General features: G+C 41.8%; 1 protein-coding gene across 1 annotated transcript in view; it reads right to left on the bottom strand.

Moving 5' to 3' along the window:
• The window catches only part of PGAP1 (post-GPI attachment to proteins inositol deacylase 1), a 133625-nt gene that overhangs the window by 60740 nt on the left and 45529 nt on the right, over positions 1–27356 (bottom strand). The window contains exons 11-16 of the mRNA XM_075285178.1: positions 21970–22019; positions 17813–17864; positions 4904–4981; positions 4040–4115; positions 1750–1823; positions 1618–1669 (exon numbers count right to left, since the gene is read on the bottom strand). Of these exons, the coding sequence (XP_075141279.1) occupies positions 1618–1669; positions 1750–1823; positions 4040–4115; positions 4904–4981; positions 17813–17864; positions 21970–22019 (382 nt within the window). The remainder of the gene's footprint in view (positions 1–1617; positions 1670–1749; positions 1824–4039; positions 4116–4903; positions 4982–17812; positions 17865–21969; positions 22020–27356) is intronic.

Raw genomic sequence — 27356 nt, 5'->3', positions numbered from 1 at the left:
ACCAGGTACTTGCAGGGGACGGCATGGAGCAGACCCAGGGTCACTGATCAGACCCCGGGCTGCCCACTACCAACACCGGCACCGCCGAAACCGGCGCGGGGAGTGCTAATCAGAACCATTATGCAGCGAAACCCCGAAGATACCGGCGGTCATGTTTGACCACCGGCATCTCAGAGGTTAACACCCGCGATCAGACCCCGTTCCGACCGCAGGTGTTACAGGGCATTGTCAGCCGAATGGTTTCCGTCTTTCAGGTCTCCATACGGATCCAAAGGGCTGAGACTCACCGCTAGGGTAATCCTTGCTTTATACCGTAGGATAAACCAGATTCTTAATAGCATAATTTTTTTTTTTTGCATATAAGGCTTGGCATGGTCTTGTTCCAAAAAAATTAGAGGGTCAAGGTGTCAACAAAAAAAAAATCCAATAAAATACAGAAATCACACATCTCATATTTTTCCCCTGGCAGTGTCCTTATTGTTTCATATAAAAAAGTGAAGTACCGTATTTTTCGGACTATAAGATGCACTTTTTTTCCCCAAAATTTGGGGGGAAAAGAAGGGTGCGTCTTATAGTACGAATGTGGCGCCTGGCATCCGCTGTAATAGAGAGGCGGAAGCCGGCAAGTGATAGACGCCATTACAGGTGCCGGGGCCTGCGACATCGCTGCGCTCCTCTGCCCTGCATGAAGCCAGCAGCGGGAGGAGTGATGCTGCTATTCCGCTCCTCCGTCCCCCCGCCGCTGGCTTCATGCAGGGCAGCGATGTCTCAGGCCCCGGCGTCTATCCCTCCCCGGCATCCGCCTCTCTAGTACAGCGGATGCCGGGTCAGTATCGGTGGCCCCTTCTCTCCCGGGGCCGGTCCCCACCGGCCCCGTACCTGTAAAGTTGCAGGCCGGCTCCTGCGCGACGATATCGCAGGAGCCGACCTGTTCGGGTGACAGTCGGGAGCCTAATGAGGCTCCCAGGCCTGTCACTGCTGTATTAGTATTGCGGCTGGTCTCTATGACCAGCCGTAATACTAATAGACAGAATGTCCCATAGACGGCAATACAGTTGTATTGCCGTCTATGGGACTTGCAATCAAGCGACCGCAGGTTCAAGCCCCCGGGGGGAATAAAATAGTAAAAAAAAAAAAAAAAAAAAAACTTTAAAAATATATAATAAAAATATGAAATAAATAAAAGTTCTAAATCACCTCCTGTCCCTAGAATATATATATAAAAGTAGAAAATCATATATCATAAACCACCGGGTTTTTTTTCAATAAAAGGTGATCTAAGAAATAGATATTCCCCAAAATGGTATAACTAAAAAGTACAGCTGGTCCCGCAAAAAAAAACACTCTATGCATCCCCGTACAGCTGCAGGGTCACCTGTCAATGTGGCCTTGCAGCTGTTGCAAAACTACAACTCCCATATATTAAATATTTTACCATTTTTTGCTTCAAAATTTTTTTCCCCCCATTTTCCTCCTCTAAAACCTAGGTGCGTCTTATAGTCCGAAAAATACGGTACTGCCATAGCCCACTAACAATTCTGTTCTTCAAATTAAATATTTCACTCTCATTGAAAGTAGAGTAGCATACACAGAGATTTGATTTTGTATATCACTTGCCTATGGGTCGAGTACAGTTTCTCTCAATTAAGATGTTAAAGGCTTGGTAAATCTGCAAGAAAGCCAAACCCCATTTCAATATTCAATTACATTATTTCTGAAAATATATCTGATATCTATTACTTACTGTACCTTACTGAATCCTTCAAGGTATAAGACATGAAGCAAACCAGATGAATTGATCTTTGTTTGACTTGATGACAGTCCTGAAATAATGAAATTTAATAGACGTAAGAGTAAACAAAGAGCCAATCACCTATAGGATTATAACAAATCTGTGCCTTGCCAGCAAGGGGCGTGTATGAATCATGCTCATGTTACATAAATTACATAGTTTGTGTTGTGTATAATTGCAACCTATAATAACTAATGGAATATTTTAAATTAACATATAACATATATCTATTTACTGTACTTGAACCTGTATGAATAGGTGAGGGGTTTTTTGTTTTGTTTTTAAAACAAAAGCAGATGCTGAAGAGTAACAACATCACCAGGTGTGACTTTTTTCTGATGTGTCCCAGATCTTAGCCGTTTTATACCAACCTTTCTAAGGAATGCATATTGTAGAAACAAAACAGGTGGATTTCAGTAGTCTATTCTTTGTGTGTCAATGTGCTGGTTACTGACCAAGAACAACATGTGCAGTGCCAGATCACTGCTGCCAGGCAATGGAACCCAAGCAATGAGGAGCAGTCTGAAAGCTTCTCTGAAGGTTTCATGAGACTGGAGCGCTGGTGTGCATGTGTGACCAGCACTTCATTCACTTATATGGTACAGTATGGACAGTGATCTACACTACAGCACTAAAAAAAGGGAATGGCACACGCACGCGTGCACTATTCACACAAACCATTAAGGGAGCATTCAGGCCTACAGCAATCAGACCCTTAGTGCTCTAAAACCTTTTACCTTGTCATGTGGTTAAGTGTCATTAGTGGTACAACCCAGTTAATTTCCTCTTTAGTATCCGTAATGCTGTTTACATTAGAGTCAACAAAAAGGGGACTTCACAAGTGTCCGTTACTCTGCTACTGTTAAAGAGGTTGTCCCATCTCAAGGACAACCTATACTGGCAGATAATGCAACTTGAAGACTCTTCCTAAATATATTGCTTTAGAAATGCTGCTTTGTTTGCCTGCTATGTGAACTTATTCCTCCCATTGTTTATACTTCCTTACCATAACCACAGACCTGTAGGACAAGTGAAGTCACTGACGACTCTCGTTGTTCTCTACAGCTCTGCGGCAGGACAATCCGTTCGCTAATTGCAGGTTACTGATAAAACCCTGTCTATTATCTCTCTATATAAAAACACAGATGATACTAAGCCCTTCTCTATAAGCATGTGCATATTATCTGATCTGCATAATTATTGTCATGCCTCAGTGTCCCATTCAGCAAGAGGGGAGGGGAGAAACGCAGGAAGTGAGAAGAGGATACAACAGGCAAACTGGAAGATGGGAAAACCCCTTTAATGTCCAATTCTGTCATCCTGTGACTGACTGCATTAATTAAAGTAGTGTGAACATGGCCTCACACAAAGTTGTTTTAAAGTTCATAGATTGTAAGCTCTTGCGAGCAGGGCCCTCAGTCCCATTGTGTGAAATGACGTTCTTTGTTATGTATCTGTCTGTATTTGAACCCTACAAATTGTACATTGCTGCGGAATATGTTGCCGCTATATAAACAAAATTTATTATTATCATTATTAAGTTCATTGGCCATTTAATATCCATATAATGTTTGTGGAATAAATACCATACTACTATTTTTTGGTCACTTTTGAATCATGGCAGAATTCAGAGTTTCAGCCTTGGATTACTGATGCAGTCCTCTAATAAACATGTTATGTAGTCATTAGAATTGGGAGGGAAAAAAAACAAAAAACAAAACAAAACACCACAACATGTTCATCAACTTCAGGGATGCAAAAGGGTTTGGCTGGCCTAGGCAAATTGTAAAAACACTTGATAAATACACCCAAAATTTAAACCTTAAATAGGTTATGTCATTTACAGACACTTATCACCTATCCACAGATTAGGGGACAAGTACAAGATTGCTGGGGGACTGACCACTGAGACCCCCAGTGATCAGGCCTAAAAGTCCACCAGGATCCTCCATGTGAATGAAGTGTCAGAATGACTTTCGGAGATTGCAGTCCTTTAAACTCTACAGTACTTTGGCTATCTCCGGCGCACCCATTGAAATGAACAGAGCAGTATACACGCTATTTGACCACCACAATATTCAGAATGAGGTCTGAACAGGCAGATCTCCAATGATCTGCAAGTTATCCCCTACTCTATGGACATGGGATAACTTACTTTGGTGAGAAAGCCCCCTTTAAGGCTATACTATATTTCCCCATGTTACTTCCAAGCACTAAATGTATGCTATAATCATAACCTGTACATACCAAATGAAAAAGCATGTGTAACAGGCAACTGTGTGGTTTTCTGCTCTTCATTCAGGAATTCACACTCCACTGAAAACTAAAAAAAACAAAATCATAAGCAAAAGCAGTAGTTACTCCAAATGTTATCATTTTACAAGTCAGGATTTGGTTATTAAAAAAAAATAAAAAACAAAACAATACAGCATGACAAATTACATAGCGTCCTGGATTTAGCAAATACTATGATTTATAAAGCAAGAGATACAATGGTTTGATGTTTCCCCCACCTTTATTTTCCTCGCATTACACATAGACTATACGTAGTAAGAAAGAGGGTACAGCTTTAAATAAAGAAGCAAGGGGAGGAAAAAAAAAGTAAGAAATTCACAGAAAGGAGCCAAAAATGTATAAATAAAATATTCGGAAAATGTATTGATAAAAATGCTGCCCAAAAAAATAAAATTAAAAATCAGAAGCTGTTCTGAAGCTTAGTTGGGTTTTAAAAATTCAACATCATTGATATCAAATGAAGACTATGACAGAATGATGCCCTAGGAGGAATCACGAGTGAGTGCTGGTGATTTGCCATTAATGCATTTGCTTTGCTGCATGTTTTTTTTGTTTTGTACAACAATAATAATAAAAAAATAATAATAAAAAAAAAAAAAAAAAAAAAGGAAAATGGGTCCAGTTTCAAAAAAATCCATGCATAACAATGAAGAGGACCGATAGCATCCTAAAAATTAGCACAATACATGAGGGAGGCAGGACTAAAGAGTTCCTATTCATTAGATTTCCATAAACTACATATTTTCCATTGAACACATTTGAAGGCAAAACTGCTTAGTACAACGAACATAAATCGTACATTATCACACAAATTACCTTGCTGTTATTTGTTTCTGGCATATAAAGCACAAAATGAGAAGCATTAGCGAAATCTTCCAGCCTTAAGGTTACAGCCTATATTAATAGAATGAACAAAATAATGTTACATTTACAATAAAATTATATCTAGAGTAGGAATACGTATTTTTCAGACTATAAGACGCACTGGACTATAAGACGCACCTAGGTTTTAGAGGAGGAAAATATATATATTATAAATATATATATATGGGAGTTGTAGTTTTGCAACAGCTGCAAGGCCACATTGACAGGTGACCCTGCAGCTGTTCGGAGATCCATAGAGCGTTTTTTATGCGGGGCCAGATGTACTTTTTAGTTATACCATTTTGGGGAATGTCTATTGCTTAGATCACCTTTTATTTAAATCAGAGGCAACACTGAGAAAAAAAAAAAAAACACGTCGGTATGAAAAAATATCAGTAGACTGGGCATTTTCGGACACAGGGATTCCTAATATGTATGTGTTTCACAGTAATTTTCTACTTTTATATGTATTCTAGGGAAAGGAGGTGATTTAGAAGTCTTATTTATTTATTTTTTTAAAGCTTTTTTTTTTTTTTTTTCACTATTTTATTGCCCCTTACCCCTAGGTGGCTTGAACCTGCAATCATTTGATTGCACGTCCCATAGACAGCAATACAAGTGTATTGCCCTCTATGGGAGATTCTTTACATTACTATTACAGCTGGTCATAGACCAACCGCAATAGTAATATAGCTATGACAGGCCTGGGAACCTTCAGTTGGCTCCCGACTGTCACCAGAACAGGTCGGCTCCTGCGACCTTGCCGCACAGGACTCGGCCTGCAACTTTAAAGGTATAGGGGGTATTCTACACTTTGGGGGGTTAAGTTTTAATGCATTCTAATTGCGGGCATTAGCTTTGGGCCTCCGTGTATAGCAGGGACTCGGTTGCTATGGCGACCACTGTGCAGCAGAGCAGCTGCCATTATTCTTACAGACCCGGCATCAATCCCTCCCCGGCAATAGAACGGCAGATGCCGGGAAGGGTTTTAGATGCCGGCACATGTGTTGGGGCCTGCAGCATTGCCACACTCCTGTCGCTGCAGGAAGCCAGCAGTGGCAGGAACATGGCGATGCTCCACATTCGGACTATGAAACGCACCCTCAATTTCCCTCCAGATTTGGGGGGAAAAAGTGCATCTTATAGTCTGAAAAATACAGTAATTCAGCAGTAGGATCTAAGAATCTGTTGAATGTTGTCAACTACAAGCAAACATAAGGCTAAAGTTCACATCTTCACCCTTCCAACAGACACTATTACAGTTATGGTCTCATGTTACCCCCTCAATAGACATCCAGTATTTCCAGTCTTGAGGTCCTGTGAAGTGAACACGCCTCAAGACACAGAGGACTTGTTTGTCCTCGTCATTAGTCTATGGGTCCTGAACAATTTTTTGCGACGCCTTTGACTTAGACACACTGTTTTTGTCTTTTACTGATTGTAGCTATTTATTCACCCATATACTGTATGTATATATTATGGTCAATGATGGATTCTAGGATTGTTGTTTTATACTGGTTGAGAAGAGGGGTGGTGTTTGTTCATTAACAATAGTAAGTGCACTTTATTAATTATAGGTATATATTTTATACATGATTTTTTTCTTGACTTTAGTGTCCGCATAGCTGCCAATCCTGTTTTTCTTTCATTAGTTACAGAGTTCAACAGCACCAACTGTAGTAGACCACATACGGATCTTCAGAACATTCAAGACTTTGGTCATGTGACCTGCTTTTATTATTCTCACCTCACATAATATGCAATGAATAAAATGTTTACTGAAATACAAGCTGCCCTGTTTAAAGTACTAAAAGGGCTTATTGCAATGATAATAGAAATGCTGACAACCACAAATACATGAATAAGCTTGACGTTGTGTTAGGAAATACTAAAGAGGTTTCCTGGGCAAAAAATGTGTTTTTTTTTTTGTTTTTTTTTAAGGCTTTTAGTGCTATTAATGGGTTAATAAGTGCACCCAAATACCTTTAGCAGGTTTTTTTGGTTTGTTTTTTTAAAAGTTATTTCTGGGTTTCTCTGAGAGCTCCTGGCATCATCTGCATTTGTTTACTTGGTGTAGCTTCCTGCTGTCATAGCTCATGTAATGCATCGTGGTAGTTGTAGGCTGACTCCTACTACCACCCTCACTCCCCCTTCCGTGTCTCCCCAGCTGTCCCACCCACCACTAGCCCTTTCCAACTAACTCATTCAGCCCATCATACTTACCTGGCTTCTTATCCAGACTTCCCTTCTGTGGGGGCGGCTCCTCCTCTGCCACCGCCACCTGAACAGTAGAGATGGCATTCAATCTGTACTGCACAGGCGGACAAAGCACCTTGGGTATAGACCTGGTCACTAGGAGGCTGTTATTATGACGGCTGTTGGCTCCACCTACACAGTCTGTACCCTCTCACAGACTGTGTACTCAGGCAGTTTTGTACCACAGCAGTAGGAGAGAGTCCAAAAACAAGAAAAACGAATATGGAACCAACAACCACCAACAGATCCTAAACTCGTGAAGAAGCAAACAAAAAAAACCTGTGCGGAAAAACAACAGGAGGGACCTGTGTCCCCCAGGGAAACAAAGAGAAAAGGATTTTACGGAGAGTACAAAAATCATTTTTTCTCACATATTTCACTGAGGACACAGCACCTTGGAACATCCAAAAGTAGTCCCTGAAAGAGGGAAAAACAGACAGCTATGCGAACAACCAGCGCACTGCTGCCTGCAGGTCCTTGTGACCCGAATTGGCATCGGCAGAAGACACAGAATGGATCTGGTAAAATTTTGTGAAAGTGTGCACCAGAAGCCCAGGTGGCAGCCTTGCAGACCTGGGAAGCAGAAGCCTGATGCCGAACAGCCCATTAGGCACTGACAGCCCTGGTAGAGTGAGCCGTCACACGGAGGGGCGGATCCTTACCCTTAAGTCAATATGCTTCCTTAATGACAGACCGAATCCATCTAGAGATGGAAACTTTGGAAGCAGGCAAGCCCTTCCTAGAAGAACAAAAAAAAGCATTGACCCAGACAACATCCAGGCAGTGAAGGAAACTCTCACGAGGATGCTTAGGCTCAGGACAAAAACACGGCAAGACAATGTCCTCATTGATGTGAAAAGAGGACACCACCTTAGGAAGAAAATATGGTGGAGGACGAAGAATAATACAGTCCTATGAAAAAGTTTGGGCACCCCTATTAATCTTAATCATTTTTAGTTCTAAATATTTTGGTGTTTGCAACAGCCATTTCAGTTTGATATATCTAATAACTGATGGACACAGTAATATTTCAGGATTGAAATGAGGTTTATTGTACTAACAGAAAATGCGCAATATGCATTAAACCAAAATTTGACCGGTGCAAAAATATGGGCACCTCAACAGAAAAGTGACATTAATATTTAGTACATCCTCCTTTTGCAAAGATAACAGCCTCTAGTTGCTTCCTGTAGCTTTTAATCAGTTCCTGGATCCTGGATGAAGGGATTTTGGACCATTTCTTTCTACAAAACAATTCAAGTTCAGTTAAGTTAGATGGTCGCCGAACATGGACAGCCTGCTCTCAAATGATCTGAAAACAAAGATTGTTCAACATAGTTGTTCAGAGGAAGGATACAAAACGTTGTCTCAGAGATTTAACCTGTCAGTTTCCACTGTGAGGAACATAGTAAGGAAATGGAAGACCACAGGGACAGTTCTTGTTAAGCCCAGAAGTGGCAGGCCAAGAAAAATATCAGAAAGGCAGAGAAGAAGAATGGTGAGAACAGTCAGGACAATCCACAGACCACCTCCAAAGAGCTGCAGCATCATCTTGCTGCAGATGGTGTCACTGTGCATCAGTCAGCAATACAGCGCACTTTGCACAAGGAGAAGCTGTCAGGGAGAGTGATGAGAAAGAAGCCGTTTCTGCACGTATGCCACAAATAGAGTTGCCTGAGGTATGCAAAAGCACATTTGGAGAAGCCAACTTCATTTTGGAAACAAAGATTGAGTTGTTTGGTTATAAAAAAAAAGGCGTTATGCATGGCGTCCAAAAAGAAACAGCATTCCAAGAAAAACACTTGCTACCCACTGTAAAATTTGGTGGAGTTTCCATCATGCTTTGGGGCTGTGTGGCCAATGCCAGCACCGGGAATCTTGTTAAAGTTGAGGGTCGCATGGATTCCACTCAGTATCAGCAGATTCTTGAGAATAATGTTCAAGAATCAGTGACGAAGTTGAAGTTATGCCAGGGATGGATATTTCAGCAAGACAATGATCCAAAACACTGCTCCAAATCGACTCAGGCATTCATGCAGACGAACAATTACAATGTTCTGGAATGGCCATCCCAGTCCCCAGACCTGAATATCATTGAACATCTGTGGGATGATTTGAAGCGGGCTGTCCATGCTCGGCGACCATCTAACTTAACTGAACTTGAATTGTTTGTCCAAAATACCTTTATCCAGGATCCAGGAACTGATTAAAAGCTACAGGAAGCGACTAGAGGCTGTTATCTTTGCAAAAGGAGGATCTACTAAATAGTAATGTCACTTTTCTGTTGAGGTGCCTATACTTTTGCATCGGTCAAATTTTGGTTTAATGCATATTGCACATTTTCTGTTAGTACAATAAACCTCATTTCAATCCTGAAATATTACTGTGTCCATCAGTTATTAGATATATCAAACTGAAATGGCTGTTGCAAATACCAAAATATTTAGAACTAAAAATGATTAAGATTAACCCCTTCCCGACATGCGCCGTAATAGTACGGCGCGTGTCGGGTCTGTAACTATGGCGACCGCCCGGGAGCCGGGCGGCCGTCATAGCCGCCGGGTGTCTACTGCTTTAAGCAGTAGACAACCGGCTCTAATGCCTCCGATCGGTCCCCGGACCGATCGGAGGCATTAACCCCTCCGGCGCTGCTGTCAAAGGCGCCGGAGGCGCCATCTTCCCGGCGGCGCATGGGCGCCGTCATTTTTTGAAGGATCGCCGGCTCCTGGAGCATGCTCCAGGGCCGACCCCCCGTTGCCATGACAACCGGGAGCCTTGTTAAGGGCTCCCAGCCAGTCTGCAAATTCTCTCTTTTGCAGGCTGGTGTATACAGCCTGCAAAAGAGATGATGATTTTTTGCAATGCATTGCAATGCATTAGCATTGTAATGCATTGCATTAGTGATCAGACCCCCTGGGGTTCAACACCCCTAGGGGGTCTAATAAATGCAAAAAAAAAAAAAAAAAAAAAGTAAAAAAAAAGTAAAAAAAAATATAAAAAGTATTAAAAGTTCAAATCACCCCCCTTTCCCTAGAACACATATAAAAGTAGTTAAAAACTGTGAAACATATACATGTTAGGTATCCCCGCGTCCGAAATCGCCCGCTCTACAAATCTATAAAAATATTTTTCCTGTTCGGTAAACGCCGTAGCAGGAAAAATAGTCAAAAGTGCCAAACCGCCGTTTTTTCACTGTTTTAATTCTGATAAAAATTTGAATAAAAAGTGATCAAAGAAATAACATTTCCCGAAAATGGTAGAACTAAAAAGTACACCCGGCCCCGCAAAAAAAGACGCCCTATGCATCCCCATACACCTATGTATAAAAAAGTTACGGCCGTCGGAATATGGCGACTTTTAGAAAAAAAATTTTTTAACACCGTTTTGGAATTTTTTTTAGGGGTCAAAATGTAAATAAAACCATATAAATTTGGTATCCCTGGAACCGTACCGAAACACAGAATACAGGGGACATGTCATTTTGGCTGCACAGTGAACGCCGTAAAACCAAAGCCCGTAAGAAAGTCGCAGAAATGCATTTTTTCTTCAAATCCACCCCATTCTGAATTTTTTTTCCTGCTTCCCAGTACATTATATAGAATAATTAATGGTGGCATCATGAAGAAAAAATTGTCCCGCAAAAATTAAGACCTCATATGACTCTGGGAGCGGAGAAATAAAAAAGTTATGGGGTTTAGAAGGAGGGGAGTCAAAAACGAAAAACGAAAATCAAAAAATGCCATCGGCGGGAAGGGGTTAATAGGGGTGCCCAAACTTTTTCATAGGACTGTATCGTCCTTGTGAAGAACCAAAAAGGGAGACTGGCGTCACAGAGCCGCCAGCTCGGAAACCCTACAAATAGAAGTAATAGCAACAAGAAAAGCCACTTTCTAGGAAAGAAAACAAAGAGAGATTACACGTGTAAAATAAGACTCCCATTGACTTCAATGACATTTTACACGTGTATTTTGGAGTGGTTTTTTACATGAAGTCAATGGGAGTCTATGGGAGTCTTATTTTACACGTGTAAAATTACACTCCAAAATACATGCCATTTTACTCCGTGTGAACTGGCCCTAAGGAGGGACGCAGTGAGCCACACCCTGGAAAAAGGTCTACACCTGAGAAAGGAAGGCCAGGGTTTTCTGGAAATAGAAAGTGCAAAGATCTGACCCTTCACAGCAGAAAGGCCAAGACCCTGATCCAACCCAGACTGAAGAAAAGCCAGGATCCTGGGCAAAGAAAATGAAAGAGGATGACAATCTTCAGCTTCGCACCAGCGTACAAAAGACTTCCAAGTGCGATGGTAAGTTTTTGCTAACTGAGGCTTCCTGGCCTTGAGCATAGTATGAATGGCAGGCTCAGAAAACCCCCAATGCCTCAAAACCTCGGCCACAACAGCCATGCCGTTAAACGAAGCTGACGTAAGGTGGGGTGGAACAGCGGCCCTTGAGACAGAAGATCCACCCTCAAGGGAAGAGGCCAGGGGGCGTCTGCCAACAGAAACATGAGGTTTGCGTACCAGGCCTGCCGAGGCCAGCATGGAACTACCAGGATGGCAGGAAACTCCTCGACCTTGAGTTTCTTGAGGACCTGAAAGAGGAGAGGAAGAGGGGGGAGGGAAAAGATACAGAAGCTGAATACCCGAATAGGGAATCACGAGAGCATCGACCATGAACGCTTGAGGGTCCCTGGACCAGAGTAGCAAAATGCCCACATAGTAAGGAGGGGAAAGGGGAAGCAGAAATACTTAACTATGTCCACCTTCACATACTTACCTATCCGGTATCTTCAGGCACCGCAGGGTCACCCCATAGGTGATACCTCGCACGTAGTAGTGGGGTCACCGGAATCTCCAGCCGCTGATGCAGCAAGTAAAGGATGGGGACTGGGTGACTGTGAGGTGCTCTATAAAAGAGCGCTTGCACCCGCAGGGCTTATGACTAGTGTGGCATGTACAAGGACAACCCCCTGCCCCTGAAAGGGGAGAAAAAATAAAAACGATGTAAGACAGAAAGACCTGACTCAGGCTGTGACTGCCTCCAACGACAATAGGTTCGAAACTGCCTGAGTGCACTGTCTGTGAGAGGGTATAGACTATGTAGGAGGAGCCAAAAGCTTTTGTTTTTCTAGTGTCCGCATCCTAGTTGCCAGGTCTATACCCAAGGTGTTATGTCCCCCAGTGAAATATGCAAGAAAAAACACTTATTGTATACACTCGAGTATAAGTCGACTTTTTCAGCACAGTTTTTATGGTGAAAAAGCCCCCCTCAGCTTATAGTCGAGTCAGGGTCCATGGAGCACAGAAACCTGCCTAAATTAAAGGAAGGGGAAGGTCCTTTAGTGCAACAGTAATGATATAGGACACTCCCCCTTCTCTAGGACTGTAGCACCAAAGGACCTCCCCCTTCGTTTAATTTATGCAGGTCCTTGCAGGTCTCTGTGCTCCGTGGAGAGAGATGAAAGCACGGGAGGCCCCTGCTGCTGCCCTGCATCGAGGAGAGGAAGCGACAGCAAAGTGAAAGTAAAAGACACTGGTACATACAGGAGTTACAATTCCTATTAATGTCAGGCATTTGGGGTTATTAATTTAGTTTCAGTAACCACATGTGCATCATATTGATAGCAGTTAACCCCATCAGATCCCTCATATTAACCCCTGTGTGCCCCATATAAAGGTTACTAATATGTGAGACACATGGGAGTACTAATAAAGAACCTTCATTATGAAAATACCTAATTATTACTTTCATGTGTCCCACATATCAGGACATAACTGTTATGTGAGGCACACAGGGGGTTAATGTGAGGGACATGATGGAGTTAACTGCTATTACTATGACGCACATAGAGTTACTTAGCTGTAATGCACATGACCAGACTTTTTATCTGCAATCATGAATCCCCCCCCCCCCAGGCTTATACACGAGTCAATAAGTTTTCCCAGTCATTGGTGGTAAAATTAGGGGCCTCGGCTTATATTCGGGTCGGCTTATACTCGAGTATATACGGTATGTTGAGTTAACTTGCGAGGTGCACTAATATTTTGTTCAGCACCATTTTACCAACAAAACTTCCTTTTTTTTTTTTTTTTTTTTTTTTTTAAAACTGTCATTCACTGTGCAGGTTAAATATGATAATTTATCAGTTCAGGTAGGTTATAGGTGTGGTAATACCATTTAGATAAATAATTTTTATGTTAGTCATGAAGTTCTAAAACAGTTTTGTTTAATTACTTTATTATATTTGCAAAAATGTTTAACTTTTAATTATCTACAAATTTAAAAATAATTATGTTCGTGGGAATACCGCTTTAAGGGACGTAAACTCGGCACCCCACAATTTCCAAAACCGGCGCAGTTTTGGAAGTCGCAGCATGTCAATTATACCTACGGAAACGAAAGCAGTTTCCCCATACGTAAAATTGTACGGCCACACTTAGAATATTGTGCGCAATTTTGGGCCCCGATAGACATAAGTGAACTTGAAAAAGTGCAAAGACAGGCAACCAAAATGATTAGGGGAATGGGTGGATTGGAGTACAACGATAGATTAACAAACTTGGGGTTATTCAGTTTAGAGAAAAGACGTCTACGGGGAGATCTAATAACAATGTACAAATACATGAAGGGACAATACATAGAACTTTCTAAGGTGACAGTGACAAGAGGACATCCTCTACGTCTGGAGGAGAGAAGGTTTCACCAGAAACATAGAAGGGGATTCTTCACAGTAAGAACAGCGAGGCTCTGGAACTCTCTGCCCCAGGAAGTGGTGATGGCGGATTCATTAAACAAATTCAAAGAGGGCCTGGATGCCTTTCTTGAAGAGAAAAATTTAACAGGTTATGGACTCTAGATTTTAAGGACACGTTGATCCAGGGTTTTTATACTAACTGCTAGATTGGAGTCGGGAAGGGATTTTTTCCCCTGAAATGGGGCAATTGGCATGAGCCTCATGGGGTTTTTTTGCCTTCCCCTGGATCAACACTGTAGGGGATTGTAGGGTTATAGGTTGGACTTGATGGACTGATTTCTTTCTCCAACCTCATCAACTATGTAACAAGGTCCGCATTGGAAACCTCTGTGGAGTTTCTGTCTAAAGCGCAATGAGAAGAACAGCGATGATTTTTTGCTGTGGGGCCTTAGCCTTAAAGTCTTATGCAAATGAGGGAGTTGGTTCACTGGGCCGGGACAAATAGCCCTGGGAGTACTGCTTATATAGGATGGGTGATATCACAGCAGCAGGGATATCAACTCTCATCACATGGGGTGGTGAAGGCAGGAGATGGTAGGGGGTCTATGTTGCAAAAGCAATGCTCCCAGGGCTGAAAGCCCACCCCCACTGCATCAACTGCCTCATCTCTCCAAATCTACAAATGTGACATATATAATAAAAGGTATGTTGTTTATTACTAACATACTCTGTAACATGATGATGACAGTTGAATATGCTTGTGGAGGTGATAGACTACCTTTAGGCTTAGACCATATGTTGCAGAAACGCAGCTTTTTTTGGTGCAGATTTTGTTGCTTTTTCTTGAGCCAAAGCCAAGAATGGCTATTAAAGGAATGGGAAATATACAGGAAGCTCTTATACTTCTACCTTTTGCTCAATCCACGCATGGCTTTGGCTAAAAAAAAAAAACGCAACAAAATCTGCAACAACAAAAAAGCTGAGTTTCCACAACATGGGGCCTCAGCTTTAAGGGGATTTTTTCATACTGATGACTTATCCCCAGAAAAGATTATTAAAGGGGCTCTATCATTAGGAAAAGTCATTTTTAAAGAGGACCTTTCACCACTTTTGGGCACATGCAGTGTTATATACTGCCAGAAAGCCGACAGTGCGCTGAATTCAGCGCACTGTCGGCTTTCCCGATCTGTGCCCGGTGTAAAGAGCTTACAGTGCCGGTACCGTAGTGCTCTATGGTCAGAAGGGCGTTTCTGATCATTAGCCAAAGACGTCCTTCTGCCTCGCGGCGCCTGTCGCGCTGTGCTGTGAGCGGGGAGGAACGCCCCCTCCCTCTGCTCGCAGTACTCGTCCATAGACTAGCATTATCAGGAGAGGGAGGGGGGAGTTCCTCCCTGCTCCACAGCACAACGCGATAGGCGCCGCGAGGCAGAAGGACGTCTCTGGCTAATGGTCAGAAACGCCCTTCTGACCATAGAGCACTACGGTACCGGCACCGTAAGCTCTTTACACCGGGCACAGATCGGGAAAGCCGACAGTGCGCTGAATTCAGCGCACTGTCGGCTTTCTGGCAGTATATAACACTGCATGTGCCCAAAAGTGGTGAAAGGTCCTCTTTAACTAAGCACATACAGTGCATTGCAAAACTAGTCGACCCCCTTGAACTTTTCAACCTTTTGGAGTGTGCAAAAGACCTGAGACTGGGACAGAGATTTATCTTTCAACAAGACAATGATCCAAAACATAAAGCAAAATCTACAATGGAATGGTTCACAAATAAACGTATCCAGGTGTTAGAATGGCCAAGTCAAAGTCCAGACCTGAATCCAATCGAGAATCTGTGGAAAGACTGAAAACTGTTGTTCACAAATGTTCTCCATCCAACCTCACTGAGCTCCAGCTGTATTGCAAGGAAGAATGGGCAAGAATTTCAGTCTCTTGATGTGCAAAACTGATAGAGACATACCCGCAGCAAAAGGTGGCGCTACAAAAGTATTAACGCAAGGGGGCCAAATAATTTTGCACGCTCAATTTTTCAGTTTATTTGTTAAAAAAATTTCAAAATATCCGATAAATTTAATTCCACTTCACAATTATGTCTCACTTGTTGATTCTTCTCCCAAAAATTAAAATGTTATATCTTTATGTTAGAAGCCTGAAATGTGGCAAAGGGTTGAAAAGTTCAAGGGGGCTGAATACTTTTGTAAGGCACTGTACTTGCATAGTCTTTAGAAAGGCTATTCCACACATACCTTTTGTATGTTAATCGCCTCCGTAGTTTTTGAATGTGACAGGTTTTAATCATATGCTAATTAGGCTCGAGCGTGCACTCCAGAAGATATTTATTGAAAAAAAAAAGAAAAACTGCTTGGCACTCACCCAGATGCATAAAAAACTTCAAACTTTATTTATCGTAGTCCATAATAATACAGCATTGCGGGAGGAGGCTCACTCTAAGCTGAGCGACAGCCGTTTCGTGCTGGGTTGCACTTTTTCAAGCTTGAGCTTGCATCTATTTTCTGTTTTATTTACTCCGGAAGTCTCAGCGAGTACCCTCTCTGCTATGTGTGTGTGACATCACCAGCCTTTCTGGTCTCACACACACACATAGAGAATAGCAGAGAGGGTGCTCACAGACTTCCGGAGTGCACCGAAAGGCTAATTAGCATATGAATAAAAACAGGCTCATTCAAAAACTACTGAGGCGATTAACATACAAAAAGTATCTGTGGAATAGCCTTTCTAAAGGCAATGCAAATATGTGCTTAGTTAAAAATGACGTTTTCCAATGATAGAGCCCCTTTAATGGGAGCCCAATGCAGAGCTTCCATCCAGGGAAGGTATTCAGATCAGCAGATAGGTGTGGGGTTAGGAGGTTGAACACCAGTTATTGGACAGTGATGACTTACGGTTGACTTACGGTGATGCTGTCCTTATGTATACCTGATGAAATGAAAGAAACCAGCTAAAGGTTTCAAAATGTGTTGTGTGTGAAAGGCTTTATTAAAGAATTGTGACAAAGACTATGGTTGGTAAGCGCGGATCTATTTGTCCCCCTTACATATATATTGTTTGGTTTGGGTTGGTCCTTTTTTAGAGAATTGTGTACGCACTAAGTGCGGTTTTGATCTGCTGCTGCCAGTATTTTGATCCTTTGGTGTGACTTTATAGGTGCTGTGACTATATCACATATATACCTTAGCATTTATTAAGTTATATTGTTAAGGTTAATACACTAGGTGCCGCGCGGTGCTGTTGTTCTGTGTTATTTCCTGACTTACTCTGTGGATTGGTCAGCAGTAAAAGGGGGAAAAAAAAAAAAACACACACCAGAAAACGCATTGCAGTCCTTTCTGCAGTGCTTTTAAGAGAAAGTTCACAGAGTTTTCCTCTGTGGACTTTCTCTTAACATTATATCTACGGGAAAGCCGCCAGCGTTTCCGTAGATATAATTGACATGCTGCGATTTGCAAAGCCGCATTGGCTTTGCAAATCGCGTGTCCGCGCTGCGATCTTTTCTGCAAAGTGGGGATGGGATTCGCATGAATCCCATCCACTTTTCCTGCACTATACAACGCTGCGATTTTTCCCACATAGTCTCCGCTGCGGGCAAATCGCGGCGTTTACGTCCTGTGGGGCCCCGGCCTAAGAGTGACAGCTAATCATTTGTACTTGTGTGTATTTGTACATGGCCACATTTTAGTGTCTGTATTGTGACCTGCAAACGTTTAAATTCTAAGGATCTAAGATCAATTCAGTAGAATCAAGACATTTCTCCTGAAATCTCCATATTGTGGATTCCAACATGTAGTTTTATAAAATTTTGTGAAACTAGCATGATCTGCACAAACACACAACCTCATGAAGATTTGTGTATTTCATATTTTTATGTTACAGTAAAGTTGGTCTTACTTTTGCAGTAGGCAGCAGTTCTGCTTTCCAAGATAAATCTTCAATTTCTGCACTAAAAAAAAAACAAAAAAAAACATATACTGATCTTAAATATCAAAAAGATGACCTAAAAAAAAAAAAAAAAAAAAATTTCCCATCTGTGGTTGTAATCTGTCGTATGGGTAAGTGATCACCATTTGCCTTTTGGAGAACAAATTTTGATTAAATAGCGTACAGATGCCCTATCACATTTGTAGAGCTACCAGTATATTTGAGAACCTCCAACACATGATCCCATTTTAGAAACTATATCCCTCAAGGAATTTATCAATGAGTATATAGTAAGCATTTGGACCGCACAGATGTTTCATAGAATTTGGCCAGAAATTGGCAAATTACATTTTATTCACTAAAACAGCATTTTGGCCCTCCATTTTGCATTTTCACAATGGGTTAAAGAGAAAACACATCCTAAAAGTTTATTACACAATTCCTCCTGAATACAGCAGTACCCCATATGTGGCCATATATTGCTGTAATAATACATGAACTCTATTTGGCTATTGAGCAGCAGATTTCTGCCCCTCTCAATAAATCTAGCAGTGTAGGCAGTGTGGGGGAAGGTGACAGACAGAGTGCTGGAATCACGCTATATCTCCGCAGGGATTTTAACTTATGTGTGCTCCAGTGCGGGTCTTCAGTAGGCCTAAGCTCCAGGTGTGAGTCATTACTAGGCCAGTAAAGGCTGCAGAGCCTGCATTCTAGTGCAGATCCAGGGAGTGAGAGGCGGCGGCTGGGTCTGTCCTGTAACCCTGAGTCCAGTGAGACAAAATTATGCTGGTTTTGTTTGTGTGGCTGGTAGTAAGCCACATGTATAGTTAGGTTATCATTTCTGTTTAGTTAGTCGCTCTAATGAGCAGGATTTTATTTTTTGCCTGAAGTTAAGACTGTATTTTAATTTTGCTCATTTTGGACCTTAAGTCATGGTTATTTTCCTGTTTTTTTCTAAATAAACCAGTTTGTTGCATATTTCATACCCTTGTCTTTAACTGTTTGGGTCCGCACGTTGGCTGCTACTGAGCTGAGCTGAGCTGCTACTGAGCTACCTTCCCCAGAGTAGGTTTAACAATAATGGTGTTTTTTCATATTTTGCATTTTTGGGGGAAAAATTGTGGGTTTTTTTTCTAGCCCTTCACAGAAAGTGTTAATAAACCAACCAACAAGATATATCTACACCAAAATAGTGCCCCACTATCAAGATGGGAGGGGGCGTTCCTCATCGCTCTCACAATACATCACAATAGGCGCTGCTGTGAAGAAGGGCGTTCCTGATTGACTGTCAGAAATGCCCTTCTGACAGTGAAGAGCTACAGTACCGGCACCGATAGCTCTTCAGCAGGGACACAGAACAGGAAAGCCGACAGTGCGCTGAATTCAGCGCACTGTCGGCTTTCTAGCGGTATATAAAACTGCATGTGCCCCAAGTGGTGAAAGGTCCTCTTTAAACACTACCACTTTTCCTGCAAAATAAAATAAAATATACAGCTTGATATGTGATGAACAAAAAATGGGTTGTCCTTAAGGGGGTATTCCCATGACACTTGTTCAATAACCTGCAGGCTGCTGTGCTCTCTTCACTTCCTGCTTTTCTCGGCACATAGGTGGGTGGGATTTCACTTGCACGAGATTGGTTGTAAATGAATTACCACAGTGTGAAGCTGATGTAGCAGAGCTGGATTTGAGTCAGTTTGCATTACATACAGAGGTAACGGACTCCCTATCTCAGCCCTTATCAGCCAAATTCAATTAAACCGACTGATAAGAGCTCAGAAATCCCGGAGCTCTCACCTCCCCTATCTAGGAAGCTCCGCTACTTAAAAGACACAAACAGCTCAGAGCTGCTCCCAGCCCCTCCCTCTCCCCCTGAGAGTAGGCAGCTACATCACTTGACAAATGAGCAGATAATCCCAAGGGCCATAGAAACGGAGTGTAAACAATGAAGTGAATAAATTAAGATAGGGGCCAAAGCAGTTTTGATAAAGCAATGCATTTAGGAAGTGTCTTAAATCCACAAAAACTAGCAGTATAGATAGGATCCTTGTGATGGGACAACCCCTTTAAGGCCTAAAACAGAGCAGACACAAAAGGGTTCAGCCTAGTTACTGGACATAGTCAGGCTACCTCCACATTTGCATTAGAGTCTCCATTGGAATCTGTCGTAATGTCCACCTGAAATTGGTGGCCGAAAAAGTCCTGCACAAACAACTTTGCTGCTTTCAGTTTTAAAGCGACGGACACCATTATAGTCAAAGGGGTCCATCTGTCGCCATACATAATGGTCAGCCTGTCCATTATTCTGGACTGTTGAAGCTCAAGACAAGTATGAACGTAGCCTGATGAAGTAGACATTCTATTAGCAATCACCTATTTGAAATCCTTGTAAGAGAACCTTGTCCAATTTTTCTCTTCTGTAGTATCATTTTGTCTGTACTTGAGCTCTACAATTTGTAATGTATTATAGGACTGTGAAAGGAATATGCAAATAAATTCTCCTTATTAGAAAAGGTGAACTAACTCTAGCAACATCTTTTTGGTTGGTGGCTCCCTACAGATCAAAGCCTGGCATAATCTGGGTATAAAACCTTTCCAGAATATCTCTTCTAAAAGGAAGAGGAATCCAGACAGCTGTTTCAAGGCTATTGCCTCTCATCAGTGTGAAGCAGAGTTCATATCAGTTTATTAATTCAATAGATGGTAGCAGAAAGACATCTTTAGTTTTGTCCAATATAGAAAGAGCGTCCAATGCTTAAATCAATACATTTTCTCCTGGCTATTGAATTAGACTAAATTTCACACAACATAGTTTCACCGGGGAAATCTGGCCCACATGTCTGTGCTGGATGTGTTGACCTGAAAACTGTTCCCAGAGAGAGACTCCAGACTTTATATTTATGCTGCTAGAAGTCCCTGCCAGACAGCATCATGGTTCCATAGTGATTGAAGGGTGGAACAGTATTCTCCTATCATAGTGGTTAGGCCAGTAAATACGACAAATATACAAAGTTTCATGGGTGAAAAATACTGTTAGGGCCCTTTCAGACGGAGGATACGCTGGCTGATTTTGAACGTGTAAACGTTCCGAATCAACAGCGTTTAAAACAGGTCCCATTGCTTTCTATGGGAGCCGGCATACGCGCGCTCCCCATAGAAATGAATGGGGAAAAAGCAGCCCATTCATTTCTATGGGGAGCGCACGTATGCCGGCTCTCATAGAAAGCAATGGGACCTGTTTTAAACGCTGCTGATTCGGAACGTTTACACGTTCAAAATCAGCCAGCGTATCCTCTGTGTGAAGAGGCCCTTATATGAATCTAGTCTTGGTGGCGGAATTACTCCTATTAACCCCTTACAAATACACTCCTGAGGGGCAACATGGTGGCTCAGTGGTTAGCACTGCAGCCATGCAGTACTGGAGTCCTGGGTTCGAATCCTGCCAAGGGCAAAAACCATCTTGCGTGGATTTCGTCCCATTCTACAAAGACATACTGATAGGATAAAAAAAATTTACATTGTAATCCCTATATAGGGCTCACAATCTACATAAAACAAAAACTAAAAAAAACAAAACACTCCTATGTAGTCTGTGACATGTTAAAGTACATGTGTGACAAGTAGTACATCTGCAATAACTGGTATGCTACTCATTTCATGTTCCAAATCCAGAATGATAGTGTGTTTCCTTTCTAGTAATTTCCGTTTAATTGAAAGGAACATATCAGGCAAATCTCATTCACGGAGTTATATCTGACACAGATCTTGAGAGGTTGATGAAGGACAGGAATTCAGGAAGCATCCCTGTGTCGTGCTCCAACCTCTCAAGCCCTTCACCATGGATAACAGTGAATGAGCTTTGCCTGGAGTCTTCCTTTTAATAGTGGACATGACTCCATACTCCTATGATCTTATCTTACATCTTCACATATTCATAGGCTATGATGTTCTACAAATTGATCCTTTCTATCCACCTAAAAAAGCAATACAGTTCAGGTTTGCAATTTAGACTGTATTAAAATAAATTTTTCATTCATATGGCAACACTACATTTTACTGCTCCCATTACACTATTTTCAAATATATTTCAGGTATCAAAAACATACAAGAACAAAAATAATACATACCACTTGGATGAACCTTTAACATTACAGCCAAAAATCCAACTGTGTGTAAACTGCACAAAGATAACAGAATAAAATAAACAAGCTATACTTTATATTTTGCAGTTATTTATATGCATCCTTTAGGGTTCAATGCATAATTGCCAACCAACCATACATTAACCCTTTCCCTGCCGAGGACGTCAGCTCTACGTCCTCCCGGGGTGGCACTTCAGTAGCGGAGGACGTAGATAATACGTCCTCCCTACTAATGCCGATATCTCTGGACTGCCTGAACATATCTTGATGCTTTAAAATTCATTTTAAAGATGAGAATGTCATCTTTAAAATGATAGCAAGGACTTCATGATAGAATTTATAGTTTTAGAGCAAATCACTGTTGAAAACGCTATTTGGCATTGAGATCCAACTGCAGATCTCAATTCCCGACTGCATTTCAACAGTGAATCGTTCCAAAACTTTAAGTTCTATCATCAAGTGCTTGATATTTTAAAGATGAAATTATCCTCTTTAAAATGAATTTTAAAGCATCAAGATATCTTAATGCAGCCCAGAGATATAGGGCTTTAAAGTGCCCCCTCCTCCTGTCTCGGAAGCATTAGTTAAATTGTAGCAGAAGGGGAAAGGTCAGGAGCAGCCCAGCAGCATACACAGTGATAATGAATGATCATCATCATCTGTGCTAACCTGTATGTGACACCAGGAGGGGGTGGCAGGGACTCTTCTGTCCCTATTAACCCTTCTCCTGTCAATCAGAGCGCATACTATACTTTCGCTCTCTGTCACATACAGCTATAATGTAATTTCCCCCTGAGCTTTACTAGTGGGGTATTCTTTTTTTAAACTCGTTTTATTGAAGAGGATGTAACAAATTAAACAATACAATCAGGAGAGTACATATACAGAAAGGCACAAAATAAAGTACAATAAAAGGAAAAAAAACAAAAGATCTGCCACAGCACCATCCCAACCCAGGCCAAACTCACTTCGCACATGAAAAATGAAACAATGGCGAAGCACCTCAGTGTCGGCAGTCACACAGTAAACAAACACAAGGGGGCTACAGCTCCATCCAATAGGTCTCCCTCTCAAGACGCAAAGGCGCCCAGTGCTGAACGCATCAAGGGGGCAGAGTATTGGGTAATAGGAGAATCACACCACGCTCCCCAAATCTTGGTGAATTTCTGGGGGCAGCCCCTATCTTTATATAGATTCTGGTTGAATGGGAGAATCGAATTGACCAATTTCCGCCATTGAGATACTGACGGAGATTGCGGGGCCATCCTCCGCAGGACAATGGCCTTCCTGGCATAGAATTGACACTCCCCAAGAAAAATCCGGGCATGATGCTGCCATACCTCCTCATCTAATACACCAAATAAACAAACCGGCTAAATAGTAGAGGAACAGGTTGGGGAGGGAAGCAACCCCAAGCTGTTTCGGTCTCTGGAGGCCAGACAATCTCAATTTGGGTCTGGAATGGCCCCACACAAAGGGAAGTCATCAGAGAATCCAGCTGTTTAAAGAATCGGAGAGGCACGGGCATGGCTGAGTGGCTCAATACGTATAAACATTTGGGCAAGACAATCATCTTAATCAAGTTGATCTGACCCGCTACAGACAGGGCAGTGCAGCCCAGGTATGGAACTTAACTCTAAAATGCGAAATGAGTGGGAATACAATCAGGTACAGGAACCTCTTATGGTCACTAGACAGTACTATCCCAAGGTATTTGCAGGAAGAAACTAATGGTAGCCCACATAACACTGTTCCCCCCACCGCTGCTGAGGCACGACCGATATGCATATAAGAAGATTTGGCCCAGTTAGTTCGTAAACCAGAGTAATTGCCAAATTTATCTATTAGCGCCATGGCGCGGGGCAATGATACAGAAGGATTAGTCAAGAAGAGGAGGAGGTCGTCGGCATAAAGCGCAACTCTCTCCTCTCGGGGGCCAATGAGTATTCCCCAGTAAATAAGGTCCCGTCTAAGGAGAATGGCCATGGGCTCTACAGCTAAAGCAAACAGCAGCGGTGAGAGTGGACAGCCCTGCCACGTGCCTCTACCTAATGAGACGTATGGAGACAGTGAACCATTGATAGATAACGCTGCTCTGGGGGAATTGATATAGAAGGGAAACCCAAGTAGTGAAGCCATCACCAAACCCATATCTACGTAGGGATAGCAAAAGAAAAGGCCATTCGACCAAGTGAAAGGCCTTGGTTGCATCCAAGGAAGATATCGCCCAATCCTCAGAAGAGACCGATCTAATCTGGGTCACCACCTGGACGCATCGGAGATTGTCAGATGTAGATTTACCTGGCATAAAACCTGCTTGGTCCGGATGGACCTAGTGGGGTATGCTTATGTAATACCCTCTAAACATAACCACAAAGTTTAGTGGCGCTGTGACCCAGACGTTTACCATTGCACAGGTCGCAGCGCCAAAAAAAAGTTGCAACAAACACTTACATAACATATACAAAAAGTCGTGAATAAAGTTTACATTTCACACAAACACTTTCCTGTCCATACCTGAGCTTTCTACAGTAAATACGCCTCTAGTGATATCAGTTACACGCTAAAATAATAGTATTAACGATTATCACTAGAGATAAGCATATGGATTGCTAACATTTTTATAGGGGGGATGGAAAATAATATTTTTATGTAAAGTCCTATTTAATTTGCAAGCACAAAATGGGATGGCGATTTTGGTGTTTCTTTAACCCCTTCCCGCCGATGGCATTTTTTGATTTTCGTTTTTCGTTTTTGACTCCCCTCCTTCTAAACCCCATAACTTTTTTATTTCTCCGCTCCCAGAGCCATATGAGGTCTTAATTTTTGCGGGACAATTTTTTCTTCATGATGCTACCATTAATTATTCTATATAATGTACTGGGAAGCAGGAAAAAAATTCAGAATGGGGTGGATTTGAAGAAAAAATGCATTTTTGCGACTTTCTTACGGGCTTTGGTTTTACGGCGTTCACTGTGCAGCCAAAATGACATGTCCCCTATATTCTGTGTTTCGGTACGGTTCCAGGGATACCAAATTTATATGGTTTTATTTACATTTTGACCCCTAAAAAAAATTCCAAAACGGTGTTAAAACATTTTTTTTCTAAAAGTCGCCATATTCCGACGGCCGTAACTTTTTTATACGTAAGTGTACGGGGATGCATAGGGCGTCTTATTTTGCGGGGCCGGGTGTACTTTTTAGTTCTGCCATTTTCGGGAAATGTTATTGCTTTGATCACTTTTTATTCAAATTTTTATCAGAATCAAAACAGTGAAAAAACGGCGGTTTGGCACTTTCGACTATTTTTCCCGCTACGGCGTTTACCGAACAGGAAAAATATTTTTATAGATTTGTAGAGCGGGCGATTTCGGACGCGAGGATACCTAACATGTATATGTTTCACAGTTTTTAACTACTTTTATATGTGTTCTAGGGAAAGGGGGGTGATTTGAACTTTTAATTCTTTTTATATTTTTTTATATTTTTTTTAAGTTTTTTTTTTATTTTTATTTTTTGCATTTATTAGACCCCCTAGGGGTGTTGAACCCCAGGGGGTCTGATCACTAATGCAATGCATTACAATGCTAATGCATTGCAAAAAAGCATCCTTTCTTTTGCAGGCTGCATAGACCAGCCTGCAAAAGAGAGGCTTTGCAGACAAGCCTGGGAGCCTGTACAAGGCTCCCGGCTGTCATGGCAATGGGACGTCAGCCCTGGAACATGCTCCAGGAGCCGGCGATCCCGGCCAAAATGGCGGCGCCCATGTGCCGCCGGGAAAATGGCGCCTCCGGCGCCTTTGACCGCGGCGCCGGAGGCATTAGAGCCAGTTGTCTACTGCTTAAAGCAGTAGACACCCGGCGGCTATGGCGGCCGCCATAGTTACAGACCCGACATGCGCCGTACTATTACGGCGCATGTCGGGAAGGGGTTAACATCCGCACCTGTAAATATATACGTGTGGTATGTATGAACTCCTCACATCTTGCAGTTTTTTGGAAAGTACATTTTGTTTGAAGAAAGGGATTGCTTGAGTCGCACTTTAGTGGCAAATTTGAATTTGTGCAATTTTTGCTTGCAATCTCTGCTGCAAAGTTGCATGAAGGTGGTTGTATATACGAAACATTAAGTTGTGTTTTTATATACGGTATGCTGTGTAATATGAAAAAAGTTAGATTTTGGTATCACAGTCACATTTTGGTAGGTGCAGTATAGATTTTTAACATATTAGTGAATAACAGCAAAATCCTGCTTGTCTTCTGTATTAGTGATTTTTGGAGTACAAGCTCTTGTTGTAGTTGATGTTTGTGGTATATATACATATTGTATACACCTTAAGCTATTATTTTAAATGTATTGTGTATATGAATCGGAGATTGAACATGAGTTTTAGGTGCAAATATGTGTTTTAGTGCATTTTTTCAAAATAAATTTATTGTGTTTGTCACAAAGTTACATGAAGGTGGATGTGGCCATTGATGACCCATTAAGACATTTGTAAACTTCAGGTTGTCTACTTTCAAAAAAAATATATAGGGTTTAGGGGTTCACTTACTTTTCATGGTGTGTAATCCCTACATTTTATAGGATGATACTCTTGTAACATTTCCAGCTTCAAAGCAGATTTTTGTTCCTTCTGGTTGTGGTGATTTTCTGAAGATTCGTGCATGCGAGTGTAGGCCATAGTGACATGAATTAACTCTGCACATGTTGAACTCTTATTTTTAGGAGGTTTAGTGCATTTAATTTTTTGCTTGGTTTCCGCTTTTAGCAACTAATTTACATTTATTTGCATTTTTTCATAAAACATTCACTTTAAATCAAAATGGCATGAAGGTGCCTGTTCGTATACAGTACCAAATGGCATTCTGACAATGCTGCAGGTGTCTACTTTAAGAAAATATACAGGTATGGGCGGGTTGGATGCTTTTCTAATGTTGCAATTTAGGTTTGATTTGTCCGTCTCAAAACTATGAAACTTGCTCTAGCTACTGGAGGTGCAACATTTCCAGAGACCCTTGGCAGTGAAAGGGTTAATGAACAGTGACTTTTGGATGCTCAGCACCTAGCAATATCGATTAGAGTGACATAATCAGATCCAACTGTATTTATTTGCTGGTTTTATTAAGTGTCACTAACTTAGTCAAGCGAGGCTAGGTTCACATAACATTTTTTCTATACTGCTCAAGTACCCTTTAAAGGGATTCTACCACTAAAACACATTTTTTTCTAGTTACCACGTCGGAATAGCCTTTAAAAAGGCTATTCGTCTCCTACCTGTGGAAGTGCTCTCTGCCGCGCCGTTCGTTCAAAATACCGGTTTGTACCGGTATGCTAATTAGTTCTCTCGCAGCGATGGGGGCGTCCCCATC

Source organism: Leptodactylus fuscus, chromosome 8, assembly GCF_031893055.1.
Source record: "Leptodactylus fuscus isolate aLepFus1 chromosome 8, aLepFus1.hap2, whole genome shotgun sequence".
NCBI classification, from domain to species: domain Eukaryota; kingdom Metazoa; phylum Chordata; class Amphibia; order Anura; family Leptodactylidae; genus Leptodactylus; species Leptodactylus fuscus.
Note: the sequence above shows the minus strand (reverse complement) of the source record. Positions and strands in the feature narration are given on the sequence as shown.